The 17,753-nt window shown below is 47.8% G+C and overlaps 1 protein-coding gene and 1 long non-coding RNA gene across 2 annotated transcripts in view; one reads left to right on the top strand and one right to left on the bottom strand.

Annotated features, from left to right (window-relative positions):
* Positions 1–3,868: 3,868 nt before the first annotated feature.
* LOC115892380 lies at positions 3,869–12,049 on the bottom strand. Its single transcript, XR_004052263.1, has 3 exons — positions 11,915–12,049; positions 6,891–6,937; positions 3,869–4,071 (listed from the first exon to the last, which is right to left on the bottom strand). It is a non-coding gene; the product is annotated as an uncharacterized LOC115892380 (long non-coding RNA).
* The window catches only part of NUDT19 (nudix hydrolase 19), a 21,239-nt gene continuing 15,072 nt past the window's right edge, over positions 11,587–17,753 (top strand). Inside the window, 2 exon segments of the mRNA XM_010367010.2 lie at positions 11,587–12,967; positions 12,970–13,226. Coding sequence (XP_010365312.2) covers positions 12,514–12,967; positions 12,970–13,226 — 711 coding nt within the window. The 5' untranslated portion in view covers positions 11,587–12,513.

The following is a 17,753-nucleotide window of genomic DNA, read 5'->3' as shown; positions in this document are numbered from 1 at the left end:
ACGATAGGCGCATGCCCTACCATGCCCGACTTTTGTCTACTTTTTGAATGATGTTTCAAACTAGAAGCTCTATTAATTTAAAAAATTAAGGATGGTATGCCATAATTAAAAGTAATAACTTAGTGGGAAAAGGCACCCTCCAATGATTCAGACATCAACTTGTAATTAAAATAAAAAAAAATAGGAAAAAAAGAAAATTAAATTAAAATAAAATAAAAAATAGAAACAGGGGTTTGCTAGGTAGCCCAAGCTGGTCTCGAACTCCTAGCCTCAAGTGATCCTCCACCATGACCTCTGAAAGTACTGGGATTACAGATATGAGCCACTATGCCCAGCCTCAACTTGTGATTTTTTTTTTTTTTTTTTGTAGAACAGAGTCTCACACTGTCACCCAGGCTAGAGTGCAGTGACAGAATCTTGGCTCACTGCAGCCTCCACCTCCCGGGTTCAAGCATGAGCCACGGCGCCTGGCCTGTTTGAGATGGACTTTCGTTCTTGTTTCCCAGGCTGGAGTGCAATGGCGTGATCTCGGCTCACTGCAATCTCTGCTTCCTGAGTTCAAGCGAGTCTCCTGCCTCAACTTCCCCAAGTAGCTGGGATTACAGGCACCTGCCACTACGCCCAGCTAATTTTTTGTGTGTTTTTTTTTTTTTTTTTTTTTGAGACGGAGTCTCGCTCTGTCGCCCGGACTGGAGTGCAGTGGCCGGATCTCAGCTCACTGCAAGCTCCGCCTCCCGGGTTTACGCCATTCTCCTGCCTCAGCCTCCCGAGTAGCTGGGACTACAGGCGCCCGCCACCTCGCCCGGCTAGTTTTTGTATTTTTAGTAGAGACGGGGTTTCACCGTGTTAGCCAGGATGGTCTCGATCTCCTGACCTCGTGATCCGCCCATCTCGGCCTCCCAAAATGCTGGGATTACAGGCTTGAGCCACCGCGCCCGGCCTAATTTTTTGTGTTTTTAGGAGAGACGGAGTTTCACCATGTTGGCCAGGCTGGTCTCAACCTCCCGACCTCAGGTGATCCACCTGCCTCGGCCTCCCAGTGTGTTGGGATTACAAGCGTAAGCCACTGTACCTGGCCTTTTTAAAAAATATATATTCTTAATCTTTGATATTTGAGTGGGAGTGAACATCCTGATCAATGTATTTACCCTTCACAGATTTCATTACATAAGAAGATGTTCAGGATTATAAATCTCCAAATGCCTTTCCGCAATGTGATTTTTTCTTCTGAGACAGTCTCACTCCTGTTGCCCACACTGAAGTGCAGTGGCGCAATCACTCCTTATTACAGCCTCTACTTCCTGGGCTTAGGTGATCCTCCTACTTCAACCTCCTGAGTAGCTGGGACTACACATGTGTGCCACCAGGCCTGGCTAATTTTTGTATTTCTAGTAGAGACAGGGTCTCACTATGTTGCCCAGGCTGTTCTCAAACTCCTGGGCTCAAGCAATCTGCCTGCTTCAGCCTCTCAAAGTGCTGGGATGACAGGTGTGAGCCACCCTGCCCAGCCCACAATATGATTATACTCAGATTTTAATGCAGGATGCAATCCAAGAAGATAGGTCTCCATATGAAAGATCATTGGCTATGATCAACACAGATCAAAGTCATATTTCCAATATTGTCTTTTCTGGCTGTTAGGAACTGACCAAAGGTCACATTGCAGTCTTCTCTCCATGAGGACAAGATGAATAATATCTGGAAAGATGTTTTTCTCATTTACTTATTTTTCATCTCATTCCATAGAAGATTCTGGGTGTTTTTATCGCAGTACCATGAGATCTTGGGCATATTTGTTCTTTGGTGTTTTAAGTTGAGAATTTTGTTTTGTTTTGTTTTTTTCAGACAGAGCCTTGCTCTGTCACCCAGGCTGGAGTGCAGTGGTGTGAGCTCAGCTCACTGCAGCCTCCACCTCCCGGGTTCAAGCAATTCCCATGCCTCAGCCTCTGGAGTAGCTGGGATTACAGGTTCATGCCACCACGCCCAGATAATTTTTATATTTGCTAGAGATGGAGTTTCACCGTGTTGGCCAGGCTGGTCTCAAACTCCTGATCTCAAGTGATCCACCTGCTTTGGCCCTCCAAAGTGCTGGGATTACAGATGTGAAGTACCGCACTGGCTTGAGAATTTTAAAATTTTAAGGCTTATAAGACCAATGTAAATAAGCCAAATAAGAGCTCGAGTTGTCAAAAGGATTTAAAGAGTACTTCTGGCCAGGTGCAGTGGCTCATGCCTGTAATTCCCAGCACTTTGGGAGGCTGAGGCGGGCAGATCACTTGAGGTCAGCAGTTCGAGACCAGCCTGGCCAACATGGTGAAGCCCCATCTCTACTAAAAATACAAAAATTAGCCGGGTGTGGTGGGGTGCATCTATAATCCCAGCTACTTGGGAGGCTCAGGCAGGAGAATCACTTGAACCCCGGAGACAGAGGTTACAGTGAGCTGAGATCATACCACTGCACTCCAGCCTGGGCAACAGAGTGAGACTGTTTCAAAAATGTATGTATTTAAAGAGTACTTTTGTATGTATGTACTAGGTATATGGAAAGATCTACAAGGAAATATAGAAATAAAGATATTAATATATATTAATATTTAACAGTGGTAGGATTATGAATGGTGTTTTTCAAGATTTTTCCTGAACGAGATTATATTGTTTTCACAATAAAATTTTGAATAATTTTGTCATCTAGAAAATATTATTCTGGGCCGGGCGCGGTGGCTCACGCCTGTAATCCCAGCACTTTGGGAGGCCGAGGCGGGCGGATCACAAGGTCAGGAGATTGAGACCATGGTGAAACCCCATCTCTACTAAAAATACAAAAAATTAGCTGGGCGCGGTGGCGGGCGCCTGTAGTCCCAGTGACTAGGGAGGCTGAGGCGGGAGAATGGCATGAACCCAGGAGGCGGAGCTTGCAGTGAGCCGAGATCGCGCCACTGCACTCCAGCCAGGGGGACAGAGCGAGACTCCGTCTCAAAAAAAAAAAAAAGAAAAGAAAAGAAAATATTATTCTGTTGTTTAAATTGGAATCTCAGCTACTTGGGAGGCTGAGGCAGGAGAATCACTTGAACCTGGGAGGCAGAGCTTGCAGTGAGTTGAGATCATGCCACTGCACTCCAGCCTGGGCCACAGATCAAAACTCCATCTCAAAAACAAACAAAACAAAAGTAAATACAGGCCAATTGTGGTGGCTCACACCTATAGTCCCAGAACTTTGGGAGGCTGAGGCAGGTGGATCACCTGAGGTCAGGAGTTCGAGATTAGCCTGGCCAACATGGTGAAACCCCGTCTCTACTAAAAATACAAAAATTAGCCCAGTGTGGTGGTGCATGCCTGTAGTCCCAGCTACTAGGGAGGCTGAGCCACAAGAATCACTTGAACTAGGGAGGCGGAGGTTGCAGTGAGCTGAGATTGCACCACTGCACTCCAGCCTGAGCAACAGAGTGAGAGTCTGTCTAAAAAAAAAAAAAAGTAAATACAGTTAAATTCACTCTAAAGGTGTGCAATAATGTACCAATAATGTAAACACTACTACAGCCAAGAAGATATAGAACGTTTCTATCACCCCTAAAAAGCTCCCCCATGTCACTTTGTAGTTCTCATCCAAAATACCATGAGATATCAGTTTGTAAAGGTCTCTCTCTTCAAAGAGGGAAAGGGCAGGTTGGGTTTTATGCCTCCCAGGGTCTGTATTACACATGAAAGTCTTATTCAGCAGGTTCTGGGGTAAAGCTATACATATTTAGGGGGGGTTTACTACATGTGCAATGGGTAAACATATAGGTAACATACATCCCCCATGTTTATTTTGGAGCAAGGTTGTGTCAGAGGTATTTGAACCAGAGCAACTCCATCTTGTATAGGGGCTGGGCAAAATGAGGCTGAGACTGGTACAGGAGTTAAGAAGAATTTACTTAGGTAGATAGCGAGGGCATGGAAGTCCTCCATAAAGTTTTCCTTTCTAATGAAGAGCAGCCTGTAAAATCCAGCTGCAGACATAGATCCGACAGGTGTGCCACTCCTGTTGAAGATGGCGGCTCCATCTTCCCTTCTCTTTGTCGGCCACGTGTACTGTAAGAAGCAGACAAGATGACATGGATCAACTGGAAACCATGTGCATGATAAGATTAGGGTGGTGTGACCAGCCTTCCCCAAAATCATGCCACTGCACTCCAGCCTGGGGTGATAGAGTGAGTGAGACCCTGTCTCAAAAAAAAAAAAAAAAAAAAAAAAATGCTGGGCGCGGTGGCTCAGGCCTGTAATCCCAGCACTTTGGGAGGCCAAGGCGGGTGGATCACATGAGGTCAGGAGTTCAAGACCAGCCTGGCCAAGATGGTGAAACCCTGTCTCTACTAAAAATACAAAAATTAGCCGGATGTGGTGGCAGGCACCTGTAATCCCAGCTACTTGGGAGGCTGAGGCAGGAGAATCGCTTGAACCCAGGAGGTGGAGGTTGCAGTGAGCCAAGATCATGCCACTGCACTCTAGCCTGGGCAACAGGAGCAAGACTCCTCAAAAAAATAAAATAAAAATAAAGGCTGGTGTTGCTGCGTTGGCTCATGTCTGTAATTCCAGCACTTTGCAAGGCCAAGGCAAGTGGATCAGTTTAGCACAGGAGTTCAGCACCAGCTTGGGCAACAAAGCAAAACCTTATCTCTACAAAACATACAAAAATTAGCCAGTTGTGATGCTGTAGTCCCAGCTACTCAGGAGGCCGAGGTGGGAGGACCACTTGAGCCTGGGGGTGTCCAGGCTGTGGTGAACTGTGACAGCATCACTGCACCTGGGCCACAGAGTGAGACCCTGTCTCAGGAAAAATAAAAAAATAAAAATGAATAACCACCTAAAAATAATTTCTTAGAATGATTTTAAAGAAGGTTTTATTCTTTTCTCTTTTTTTTTTTTTTGAGATGGAGTCTAAGTCTGTCGCCCAGGATGGAGTGCAGTGGCACGGTCTTGGATCACTGCAGCCTCTGCCACCTGGGTTCAAGCAATTCTTCCGCGCCACCATACCCAGCTAATTTTTATATTTTTAGTAGAGACGGGTTTCACCCTGTTGACCAGGCTGGTCTCAAACTCCTGACCTCAGGTGATCAGCCCACGTCGGCCTCCCAGAATGCTGTGGTTACAGGCATGAACCACAGTGCCAAGCCTACGTTGTGATTCTTGGAGTACAAGATGTTACTGGTCATTCATTCATAGGTGAATCTTATGTATCCTCCATGACATGCCTTGGGTTTTTTTGGCAGGTTAACCCGACTCACCTGTGAGACTGACATGTCTCCAAGCTGAAGTAAACTCTTTATAGCTAGCCCTGTAGATCACACTCTATTCCTTTTTTATTTATTTTTATTTATTTATTTATTTATTTTTAAGATGGAGTCTCACTCTGTCGCCCACGCTGGAGTGCAGTGGCGTAATCTCGGCTCACTGCAAGCTGCACCTCCTGGGTTCACACCATTCTCCTGCCTCAGCCTCCCGAGTAGCTGGGACTACAGGGGCCTGCAACCATGCCTGGTTAATTTTTTGTATTTTCAGTAGAGACGGGGTTTCACCGTGTTAGCCAGGATGGTCTTGATCTCCTGACCTCATGATCCACCTGCCTCGGCCTCCCAAAGTGCTGGGATTACAGGCGTGAGCCACTGTGCCTGGCCCCTTTTTAATTTTTAACTGAAAAACATGGTAATAAATAACAGAAGTCAGTTTGTGCTTGTTGACCAGAGATTGAAATAAAGCCTACTAGAAGCTGGGTAAACAGCAATATGACATGTTTGTAAAGTTTTTTTTTTGTTTTTTTTTTTTTTTTTTACTTTCAGGATTACACATGTTCTAGGAAGTCAAACAAAGAAATCTCTTGGCTGGGCACAGCGGCTCAGGCCTGTAATCTCAGCACTTTGGGAGGCCGAGGCAGGTGGATCACCTAAGGTCAGGAGTTCGAGACCAGCCTGGCCAACATGGAGAAACCTTGTCTCTACTAAATATAGAAAAATTAGCCAAGCGTTGTGGTGGGTGCCTATAGTCTCAGCTACTTGGGAGGCTGAGGTGGGAGGATCACTTGAGCCTGGGAGGCTGAGGCTGCAGTGAGCCAAGATCACGCCACTGCACTCCAGCCTGGGCAACAGAGTGAGACTCCATCTTAAAAAAACAAATCTCGTATAGTACAGATAGCTAGAGAGGACCACTAGAACAGAAGAATTGCTATCCCACCAAACTGGGGTGTGCTCACCCAGTTCAGTAAAGCCAAGCACCCACACCAAGGTTTGCAGTGGTAGAAAAGGGGCTTATTTGCAGGGCACCAAACACGGAGAATCTGGTGGCTTATGCTTAAGGCTCAACCTCATTTTGAAGGGAGGGGTGAGCCAGGGGAAGTGCAGAGATCATAGGTGGATTTGAAGATTTTCTGATTTGTGGGCCAGGTAAGGTGGCTCATGCCTGTAATCCCAGCACTGTGGGAGGCCGAGGCAGGTGGATCACCTGAGGCCAGTATTTTGAGACCAGCCTGGTCAACACAGGAAGACACTGTTTCTACAAAAAAAAAAAAAAAAAAAAAGAAGAAGAAAAGAAAAAATTAGCAGGATGTGGTGGCACACACCTGTAGCCTGTAGTCCTAGCTACGCAGGAGGCCAGGCTGGAGGATCCCTTAAGCTTAGGAGTTTGAGACTGCAGTAAGCCATGATTGTGCCACTGCACTCCAGCCTGGGGGACAGAGTGAGACCCTGTCCCTTAAAAAAAAAAAAATTCTGATTTGTGATTGAAGGAGGTGAAGTTTTGTCTAAAAATTTGGGATCAGCAGAAATGAATGTTGTCTCTGGCCTATGGGTGTGACTCCTTCCAAGCATTTCAGGGAGAAATTTAGAACAGAGAACAGTGGTCAGAGATCAGTCCCCTACCTTCTCAGCTCTCTGTGCCAGAGGATCCATTGTAGGGGACTGGGTTTCTGAAAAACAATTCAGGGATATATGTTAAGATGCTATCTTTAGTTTCTATAGGGAACCAAACATCTCAGGATTCTAACTCCCTTGGTTATTGTTTTATGTTTATTTATTTATTTAAATATTTATTTTGAGACAGTCTTGCTCTGTCACCCAGGCTGGAGTGCAATGGCACGAGCTCAGCTCACTGCAACCTCCACCTCCCACGTTCAAGCGATTCTCGTGCCTCAGCCTCCCGAGTAGCTGGGATTATATGTGCACCACTACACCCAGCTAATTTTTGTATTTTTAGTAGAGATGGAGTTTCACTATATTGGCCAGGCTGGTCTCGAACTCCCAGTATCAGGTGATCCGTCCACCTCGGCCTCCCAAAGTGCTGGGATTACAGGTGTGAGCCACTGCACTAGCCAAGATGTTATCTTTAGTTTCTATAGGGAACCACACATCTCAGGATTCTAACTCCTTGGCTATTGTTTTAAGTGACTGTTACCTTCTTGCTTATCACAGTGCTCATTTATCTTTCAGGGCTCGCTATGTGCCTGGAATTTCCCTTAAAGGAACTCAGGATTTTCCTTTATGGAAATGTTTTGGTGGGGTGGGGGGCACAGCCCCTGAGAGGCATCCCGGCTCCATCTCAGAATAAAGAGTTAAGTGTCTTTAGCTAGAAAGTGAGCAACTGTTGTCATAAACAAAGCTACCTGATCTCTTGTGACCCAGCAGCACAGCATAATTGCTGCGCTTGTCAGGGGTGGCTGTGTGCACACCCACAGCCAGGCCTGAGCAGCTGGCACCGTGCCATAGGCAGAATAGGGCAAGGCACCCTGAGAACATGCTGGCCAGTTTGGAGACAGATTCCTATATTTGCTGGCTGTGCGACTTTCACTAAATCACTATTATGAATTGTCTTTTCATATCTCTTCCCCTTTTTTCTACCCAGTTGTAGGGTTTTTCTTCTCCATTTTTCCTCAACTCTTATCCTTTGTGACGGACGTTGCAGATAATTTTCCAGTTGATCATTTATCTTATACTTTGCTGATGGTGTTTCTTGTCATAATAAGTTATATACATGGACAGAGAGTGCAATTGATCAATCCTTTATTGCCTCTAGATTTCAAATCAAAGGTTATACGGAATTGATCTGTTTTCTTCTAATGCTTAGATGGCTTCATTGTTTTTTTATCCACTGTGGTAGTGATATGGTTTGGATACTTGCACCCTCCAAAGCTCATGTTGAAGTGTGATCCCCAATGCTGGACTTAGGCCTTGCAGGATATGTCTGGGTTATGGGGGTGGATCTCTCATGAAGGGCTTGGTGCCTTCCCCACGGTAATGAGGGAGTTCTTGCTCTATTAGTTCATGCAAGAGCTGGTTGTTTAAAACAGCCTGGCATCTCTCTTGCTCCCTCTCGCCAAAGACATGCCGCCCCCTCTTGCCTTCTGTCATGACCAGAAGCTTCTTGAAGCCTCACCAGGAGGAGATGCTGGCACTATGGTTCTTGTACAGCCTGCAGAACTGTGAGCCAGGCAATCTCTTTTCTGTATAAATTACCCAGTCTTGGATGTTCCTTTAGAGCCAGCCTCCAAGGTGACTTCCCCATCTCCTGGTATTTCCTCTCTCTCACATTGCATAGAGCTAACCAGTGTAATGCTAGGATACTGTGGAAATAATGGAGTGTAACTTCTTTTTTTCTTTTTCTTTCTTTCTTTTTTTTTTTTTTAAGAAAGAGTTTTCACTCTTGTCCAGGCTAGAGGGCAGTGGCGTGATCTCAGCTCACTGCAACCTCTACCTTCCAGGTTCAAGCAATTCTCCTGCCTCAGCCTCACAAGTAGCTGGGATTACAAGTACGCACCATCACACCTGGCTGTTTTATATTTTCAGTAGAGACAGGGTTTCACTATGTTGGCCAGGCTGGTTTCAAACTTCTGACCTCAGGTCGTCCACCTGCCTCAGTCTCCCAAAGTGTTGGGATTACAGTTGTGAGCCACTGTGCCCAGCCTGAAGTGTAACTTTTGAGGCTAAGTCATAAAAGACATCATGGCTTCTTCCTCTCTCATGGATCACTCTTTGCGGGAGAAGTTTACCCACCAAGTCCTGAAGACATTGAATCAACCCTATGGAAAGATCCATGCAGTAAGGAACTAGGCCCCCTGCCAACAGCCATGTGAGTGACCCATTGAGGAACTGGATCTGTCAGTGCTGGACAAGCCCTGGCTGACATGCTGATCACAACCTCATGGGAGATACTGAGTTAGGATCACCACATGGAGGTGGTCCCTAATCCCTGATCAACAGAAATGGTGGGATAATCAATGTCCATTGTTTTTTGTTTTTCTTGTTTTTTGTTCTGTTTTTGTTTTGAGATGAAGTCTTGCTCTGTCACCCAGGCTGGAGTGCAGTAGTACTATCTCAGCTCACTGTAACCTCCGCCTCCTGGGTTCAAGTGATTCTCCTGCCTCAGCCTCCTGAGTAGCTGGGATTACAGGCGCCCGCCACCACACCCAGGTAAATTTTTGTTTGTATTTTTAGTAGAGATGGGGTTTCACAATGTTAGCCAGGCTGGTCTCAAACTCCTGACCTCAGGTGATCCACCCACCTTGGCCTCCCAAAGTGCTGGAATTACAGGTGTGAGCCACTGCACCCCGCCTTTTTCTTTTTTATTTCGAGGCAGAGTCTTGCTCTGTCGCCCAGGTCAGAGTACAGTGGCGTGATCATGGCTCACTGCAGCCTCCAACTCCTGGGCTCAAGTGATCCTCCCATCTCAGCCCCTTGAGTAGCTGGGACTATAGGCATGTGATACCACACCCAGCTAATTTTCTTTTTTTTTTTTTGAGACAGAGTCTCACTCTGTCGCCCAGGCTGGAGTGCAGTGGCGCAATCTCGGCTCACTGCAAGCTCTGCCTCCCGGGTTCTCCCCATTCTCCTGCCTCAGCCTCCCGAGTAGCTGGGACTACAGTCGCCCGCTACCACGCCCAGCTTTTTTGTATTTTTAGTAGACAGGGTTTCACCGTGTTAGCCAGGATGGTCTCGATCTCCTGACCTGTGATCCACCCACCTTGGCCTCCCAAAGTGCTGGGATTACAGGCGTGAGCCACCTCGCCTGGCCGCTAATTTTCTTTTTTTAAGAGGTGGGGTCTCGCTGTATTTCCCAGGCTGGTCTTGAATTCCTGGCCTCAAGTTAGCCTCCCGCCTTGGCCTCCCAAAGTGTTAGGGTTACAGGCATTACCCACCATGCCTGGACAATAAGTGTTTACTGATTTAAGTTACCAAGTTTTTGAGTAATTTGTTAACAGCATTAGGTAAATAACACATCCACAAATTAATTTGTCCTGTGAGCAGAGCACTTTAGATTTAAATATGATATCTGTATCTCTTTGAATGCTCATGGATAGTTCTTTGGTTCTGTACTGTTTCTTGGCTACAGTTCAGATAACTGAGTTTATATGATGTGATCTCTGGATCCATAAACTGTTAATTGTGTCATCTCAGAGCCCCACGTATGACAGTCATGGCAGTGTGCACATTTTGGACACCGTTCTGTGTTGGTAAAGGTCCAGTTTCTGCCAGGTGTGGTGGCTCACACCTGTAATCCCAGCACTTTGGGAGGCTGAGGTTGGTGGATCACTTGAGGTCTGGAGTTTGAGACCAGCCTGGCCAACATGATGAAACCTTGTCTCTACTAAAAATACAAAAATTAGTGAGGCGTGGTAGTACACACCTGCAATCCCAGCTACTCCAGAAGCTGAGGCAGGAGAATTGCTTGAACCCAAGAGGCAGATATTGCAGTAAGCTGAGATCACACCACTGCACTCCAGCCTGGTGAGAGAGCCAGACTCCCCCTCCAAAAAAAAAAGCTTCAGTTTCTCTTATTTTGCTATGCACCCAGGACTTGGTCATCTCACTAATGAGTAATCAGCTTCTGTGAAAACCAGCTGATGTTGAAACACGCCCATTCACCCACAAAACCATGGTGTTATTTTACAGTGAAGGGAGTACTATGTTCTTAAGACTCTTAATCCCTCCATAAATGGTTAGTCATCTGTAAAATGGTGATAACTGTTTCCACTTCATGGGTTTTTGTAAGAATTACACAACTAACACTATACTTATAAAGTTCCTAGTGCCTCAGACAGTGTACTTAGTAACTACTAATATTATTATCCCCTAGGATTATTATTACTCCTAGTATTGCAGACATGTTACTTTAATCACCTGAGTACCTTAATTTCTTTCTCTCCCTTGCTCTGTATTTTTATTTATTATTTTTTTTGAGACAGAGTCTTGCTCTGTCACCCATGCCGGAATGCAGTGGCACGATCTTGGCTCACTGCAACCTCCGCCCAGATTCAAGTGATTCTCCTGCCTCAGCCTCCCGAGTAGCTGCAACTATAGGTGCGGGCCACCACACCCAACTAATTTTTCTATTTTTAGTAGAGAAAGGGTTTTGCCATTTTGGCCACGCTGGTGTCGAAGTCCTGGCCTCAGGTGATCCGCCCGCCTCGGCCTCCCAAAGTGCTGGGATTACAGGTGTGAGCCACAGCACCTGGCCAGAGACCAGGTCTCTTAAAACAAACAAACAAATAAAGCCCTAAATATTGACAATGTCATCTGTGGATTCTACCCAGGAAATAACCCACATTAAAATGATGGCTTGTGAGGGTCGGCAGGAGTATAGTGTATTTCATCCAAAAAATATAACAAATGTGTAATCCAATAGCAATTATGGCAGAAGCTGTTGGTGACTGATAAGGAATTATAAAACAGTCAAATTTACACAGGCTTTTCAAAAGATCACAATCCTGCTATTGAAGGTGGGTGTCTTCTAGACACTAAAAAGGTGGAGAGAAATCTCCATGTGGAGGCCCAGATTAAACATCTCCCATCAAAGTGGAACTCGTCAAATGTCCTAAGACACCTAAGGCCGTCCCCAGGCGCCCTGACAATAAAAGGTAACCAGAACACGAGAGAAATGACTCTGGGAGTACCTTTCACATTGAAGCTGTGCAGTAGGAAATTTATAATTTGGCATCTGGCTCATCCATTCATTTCTCATTGGTGTGGTTCATGTGTGCTTGCAAAGGTCAGACTTCTGCCCTTCGAATGTCCTCTCTTCCTCTCCCACAGGGAACACCCACGTGTGGATCCTTGTTTAAAGGAGAAAGTCCTAGTCCTGAGCTTTTAGTGGAGTGGATGTCATCAGGCCTGGGTTTGCATCCTGCTTTTTACCATGGCAAGTCATATGCGGCCTTAAGCATTTCTGCTCTTGGTCCAAGCTTCCTGCGTGGGAATACTGCGGTCCTCCTTTCAGGCAGCTGTGAATGACAAAACGCTCGCTGGCTGCCGTGACACCCATTGTCCCGCGAGAGTGCCCTAGCTGGGCCCCACTGCACTCAAGGCGGTGCCTGCTCAGTTGTCCCTCCCACAGGCAGGCGCCGGTGCCGACCAAACGCCCAGGTTCATCCAGCGCCGGACGCTAGCCCTCAAGCCCCGCGAGGCAGCCGGGGGTGCTGGGGTCCCTGCAGGGCCGGGCCACCGGCCGAGGAGCTCCGACCGCGCCAGAATTGGATACGGGTAACCGCGCGCCATGAGCAGCTCCCTGCGGCCGGTCCCCAGCCGCTGGCGGCGGGCGGCCAGCATCGTCCTGGCGGCAGGCTGGACGCGCCCAGAGACTGCCACCCCGCCGTCGCGCCCGCCGCCCGCCGAGGGCTTTCGGCTGCTGCTGCTGCAGCGCTCCCCGCACCAAGGCTTCATGCCGGGCGCGCACGTCTTCCCGGGCGGAGTGCTGGACGCAGCCGACCGCTCGGCGGACTGGCTGGGCCTCTTCGCGCCGCACCATGGGCCGCCAGGCTTCGGCCTGGGCCCAGCGCCATTCAGCCGGGCCGCTTTCCCGTCGCCGCCCGACACCGGTGACAGCAACGCCGACAACACTGGGGCGCTGCCTGAGGACGTAGCCTTCCGCATCTGCGCCGTGCGCGAGGCCTTCGAGGAGGCGGGTGTGCTGCTGCTGCGGCCCAGGACTTCCCCGCCTGGCCCAGCACCCGGCCCGGCCTCGCCCTGGAGCCGCCCCCTGGCCTGGCAGCCTGGCGCGCCCGCGTGCGCCGGGACCCGCGCCACTTCCTGCGACTGTGCGCCCACCTCGACTGCACGCCAGACATCTGGGCGCTGCACAACTGGAGCGCATGGCTCACCCCTTTCTTCCGCAGCGCCACTCGCCGCTTCGACACGGCCTTCTTCCTGTGCTGCCTGCGCGAGCCCCCGCCTGTCTACCCCGACTGGGCGGAGGTGGTGGGCTACCAGGTAGGGCCTCCTCATGGCCTTGCTGGGGACCGCGGGGATGTGAGAGGGAGGACGCCTCCTGGTGGCCCAGGCCTCCCAGGAACACTTGCATAGGCGGAGCCCAGAGAGAGTAATTAGCCAGGAATGCTTGGAGGGGCAGGAAACCCTCACACCTGCAGACTAAAGCCATGCTCTTGGTGAAGCCTCTCTGCTTTCCTAGGCTTTGGGGTCTCAAGGCCTCCGCCTCTCCACGTGGTTCCTCCAGCGGAGAACCCCTGTCCTAAGCACTTGTACATGTGTAGAAGTAGTTCATCTCCACCGCAGTTTAATTTGATTTTCTTGGAGAACAGACTTAGTATGATTTCAGTCTTCCTATTTTTATTTAGTTTTGGTACAGATGGGGGTCTTGTCTCTCTGTGTTGCACACCCAGGCTGGTCTCCAGCTCCTGGTGTGTCCAGAATTGGTTGCTTCCCGTGGGTTCTTGGTCTCGCTGACTAAGAATAAAGCCGTGGACCCTCGCGGTGAGTGTTACAGTTCTTAAAGATGGTGTGTCTGGAGTTTGTTCCTTCAGAGGTTCAGATGTGTCTGGAGTTTCTTCCTTCCGGTGGGTTCATGATCTCGCTGACTTCAGGAGTGAAGCCGCAGACCTTCGCAGTGAGTGTTACAGCTCTTAAAGGTGGCCTACCTGGAGTTGTTTGCTCCTCCTGGTGGGGGTTCATAGTCTTGCTGACTTCAGGAGTGAAGCTGCAGACCTTTGCAGTCAGTGTTACGGCTCATAAAGTTAGTGCGGACCCAAGGAGTGATCAGCAGCAAGATTTATTGCAAAAAGAGGAAAAAACAAAGCTCCCACAGCATGGAAGGGGACGCCAGCGGTTGACTGCTGCTGGCTGGGGTTGGGGGGGTAGGGGCAGGGGTGCCAGCTTTTATTCCCTTATTTGACCCTGCCCACATCCTGCCAATTGATCCATTTTATAGAGCACTGATTGGTCCGTTTTTACAGAGTGCTGATTGGTGCATTTACAAATCTTTAGCTAAATAGAGCGCTGATTGGTGTGTTTTTACATAGTACTGATTGGTGCATTTACAAACCTTTAGCTAGACACAGAGCACTAATTGGTCCATTTTTACAGAGTGCTGATTGGTGCATTTACAAACCTTTAGCTAGACAGAAAAGTTCTCCAAGTCCCCACTCAACCCAGGAAGTTCAGCTGGCTTTACCTCTCAATCCCCCTCTAAACAGGACATCCCAGCTGCTGTTGGGAATTGGGCTTTGACTGCTCTAGCTACTTCTTGCTGGATAGGGGCAAAGAAAGTTCCCTGCAGTTGTAGTGTCCTCCAGAGGGGAACTCTCTAGGCCAGTGAAAGGGCCAGCTGGTCGGTCCAGGGGTCCTTGGTAGAAATTGTTAGTTGAACTCATTTGGGGTTCTGTTTGTGAGACCATCTGTAGCTTGATGGCCCCTATTCTAGAGGAAACAGATTTGACAAGGAGGTTGAAAATACAGAGCCCGAAGGCGAGTAATAGTAAGATGGCTGTCACAGGAGGTAGAAAGGGGAGAAGCCATGTTGCCCAACTCCAGAGGTTGGTATAAGAGTTTGAAAGGCATTGTCTGATTTCAGAAGCCTTTTCCTGTAAATGCCGGGCGGCATCTCGCACTATCCCTGACTTGTTAGTGTAAAAGCAACACTCTTCCCCTAAGAAGGCGCAAAGTCCTCCTTTCTCAGCAGTGAGGAGGTCTAGGCCTTGGGGGTTTTGGAGAGTCACTGCTGCCAGAGTCTATGTGGGATTGCAGTTACTATCCTTACTGGATAGATTTTGTTATTTCTTGCAAATTATCTGAGAAATCCTTTGAGAGTGTGTGGTAGTAGGATAATGAAGTAGATAAACTGGGTATTCTGGTTCCTGTAGCAGTGGCCATTTCTAACCCTATATACATAAGGGTATTAGTTGTATGGCCCTGCGCTGAAGGACTTGAGCTTTGAGGGGCACTGATAGGGTCTGATTTCCATAAGATTAGAAGTTAGGATAATATATGTTACACTGTTCACTTTTAGCAAACTTTAATTTTGTTGAAAACCTTGTTAAGTTTGGAATTTCAATTATTATTTGCTCTTAATAAGACCTCGTTCAGTCCATATTAACTTAAAACTGGTATAGATGGCTCCTTTCTGATTCTGTAAGTACTTTAAGGTTTGGCTAAGTGCAGACAGCTCGCTTTGAGCAGACCAATTTGAGCAGACCAATTGTTAGGCAATTTTCCTAACTCTGCTTCTTGGAGAGTTTCCTGGTCACTTACTGAATACCCATAGTGTCTTTTTCCTTGATCGCCGGGGAGGAAACATCTATCATCCCGTCCCGAAGGGAGTTCCTCCTACGTCTGGTCAGACCTTCAGATTTAGATCCCCTGTTAGGAAACCTGCTGGGTTAAGGATTTTTGATAGGAAGGCTATGGGTTGTCAGTGGCCCCAGTGCTTTCAGGCTATGCCCTTGTTTACACTGACAACAAGGTGGTATTGGAGTGTTATAGGGTTACAGAGAAGAGCTTCAATTATCAATTATAGGTTTTATATTTTTACTTTTTTTTGGAGATGGAGTCTTCCCTGTCACCCAGGCTGGAGTGCAGTGGCGCAGTCTAGGCTCACTGCAACCTCTGCCTCCTGGGTTCAAGCAATTCTCCTGCCTCAGCCTCCCAAGTAGCTGGAATTACAGGTGCCCGCCACCCCCCTCCCCAGCTAATTTTTGTATTTTTAGTAGAGACGGAGTTTCACCATGTTGGCCAAGTTGGTCTCGAACTCCTGACCTCATGATCCGTCAGCCTTGGCCTCCCAAAATGCTGGCATTACAGGTGTGAATTATAGGTTTTAAATTTACCCTGGCTTTTAAAGGAATAGGGTACGCTGTTTTCTTTACTACTTCTCTTTCTCTCTGACTCCTTTGTCTCTTCCTCTCTTTCCTTCTCTCTTTGACTTTCTGTCTCTTCCTCTCTTTCCTTCTGTCTTTGACTTTGTCTCTCTCTTTCTCTCTGCTGCTCTTTTCCTGCCTCTGCCAGCTGCTTATGCTGCTATTCTCCCCTCTCCTTCCCCTTTTTGATGGCTTTGGCAGTGTAAGACTGCCACCTCCTTGGGTTTTTGCACTGAGTGCAATAACTCCATGATTTCCTTGTGGTATTTAATGGGGGTTCCCCCAGAGGTTATGAATTCCCTTTCTTTCCATATTGCAGCATGGGCATATAGGATTAGATAAGCATACTTGCTATCTGTATACACATTTATCCTTTTTCCCTTTCCCAGTTCTAAGACTCAGTTAAGTGCCACTAGTTCTGCTAACTGGGCGCTGGTCCCTGAGGGGAAGAGGCTTACTTTCAAGTACGGTTACATCACTAACTATGGCATAACCTGCCCTCCGTATCCCATTTTCCACAAATGAACTTCCATCAGTATATAGGTTAAGGTCTGGATTAGCTAAGGGGACTTCTAAGAGATCCTCTTGGGCGGCATAAGTCTGGACTGCAACCTGTTGGCAGCCATGCTCGACCAGCTCCCCATCCTCTGGGAGAAAAGCGGCAGGGCTGAGGGCCTCACACTTATGCACTTGAAGCACCGGTCCCTCAAGGAGTAGCGCCTGATATCTAAGCAGGCGGTTGTCTGATGGCCATAAACTTCCTTTGGCACCTAGTATGCCATTTATATCATGAGTAGTCCAGACAGCGAGATCCTTTCCTTATATTATTTTGATAGCCTCTGACACTAAGACAGCCACTGCCACAGCTACCTGTAAACAGTGAGGCTAGCCTTTTGCTACTATATCAGTTTCCTTACTTAGGTATGCCACTGGCTGTGGGGTTGTCCCACAAGTCTGAGTAAGGACCCCAAGAGCTATTCCTGCTCTCTCTGTGACGTTTAAAGAAAAGTTTCGTCCTGTGGGAAGGCTTAAGGCTGGAGCTTGAGTTTGTTCCTTCCAATGCCCAGACTTCAGGGTTGATTCCCTCCTCAAGCAGGGGACAACAAGTGGTTAACTTGTTCCCCATATTCATGTAAATAATAGCTCCAGCTTTGGCTAATATATCTCTCCCTAATAAGGGTGTGGGACTTTCAGGCATAATAAGAAAAGGCATGTGAAAAGAGCAAAGTCTCCCAGTTACAACTGAGGAGGTGGGAGAAATACCTGGTTATAGGCTGTCCCAGGATTCTTCGGATGGTAACAGACCTTGAGGACAGTCATCCAGGACAGGAGATTAACACTGAGAAGGCCCTGCCAGTGTCCAGGAGGAAGTCAATTTCCTGACCCTCAGTGGTTATACATAGCCAGGGCTCAGTGAGAGTGATGACGTCAGCTGGTGCTTGCCCCAGGCACCCTCAGTCCTGTTGTTGCATCATCTGGTTGGCGGCTTCTGTCCCAGAGAACCTTTGTCCTCTGGGACAGTGTGCCTTCCAGTGATTGCCTCGGCATAGTGGACATGGGTGAGGGGGCAGCTTGTTTCTCATAGGACAATTTTTTTTTCTAAAAAGTGTCCTTGCAAACCACACTGATAACAAGCCCTACCGGGTGA

Source organism: Rhinopithecus roxellana, chromosome 12 (assembly GCF_007565055.1).
Source record: "Rhinopithecus roxellana isolate Shanxi Qingling chromosome 12, ASM756505v1, whole genome shotgun sequence".
NCBI classification, from domain to species: Eukaryota; Metazoa; Chordata; class Mammalia; order Primates; family Cercopithecidae; genus Rhinopithecus; species Rhinopithecus roxellana.
The sequence above is the reverse complement of the archived record's forward strand: the minus strand, read 5'-3'. Positions and strand labels throughout refer to the sequence as shown.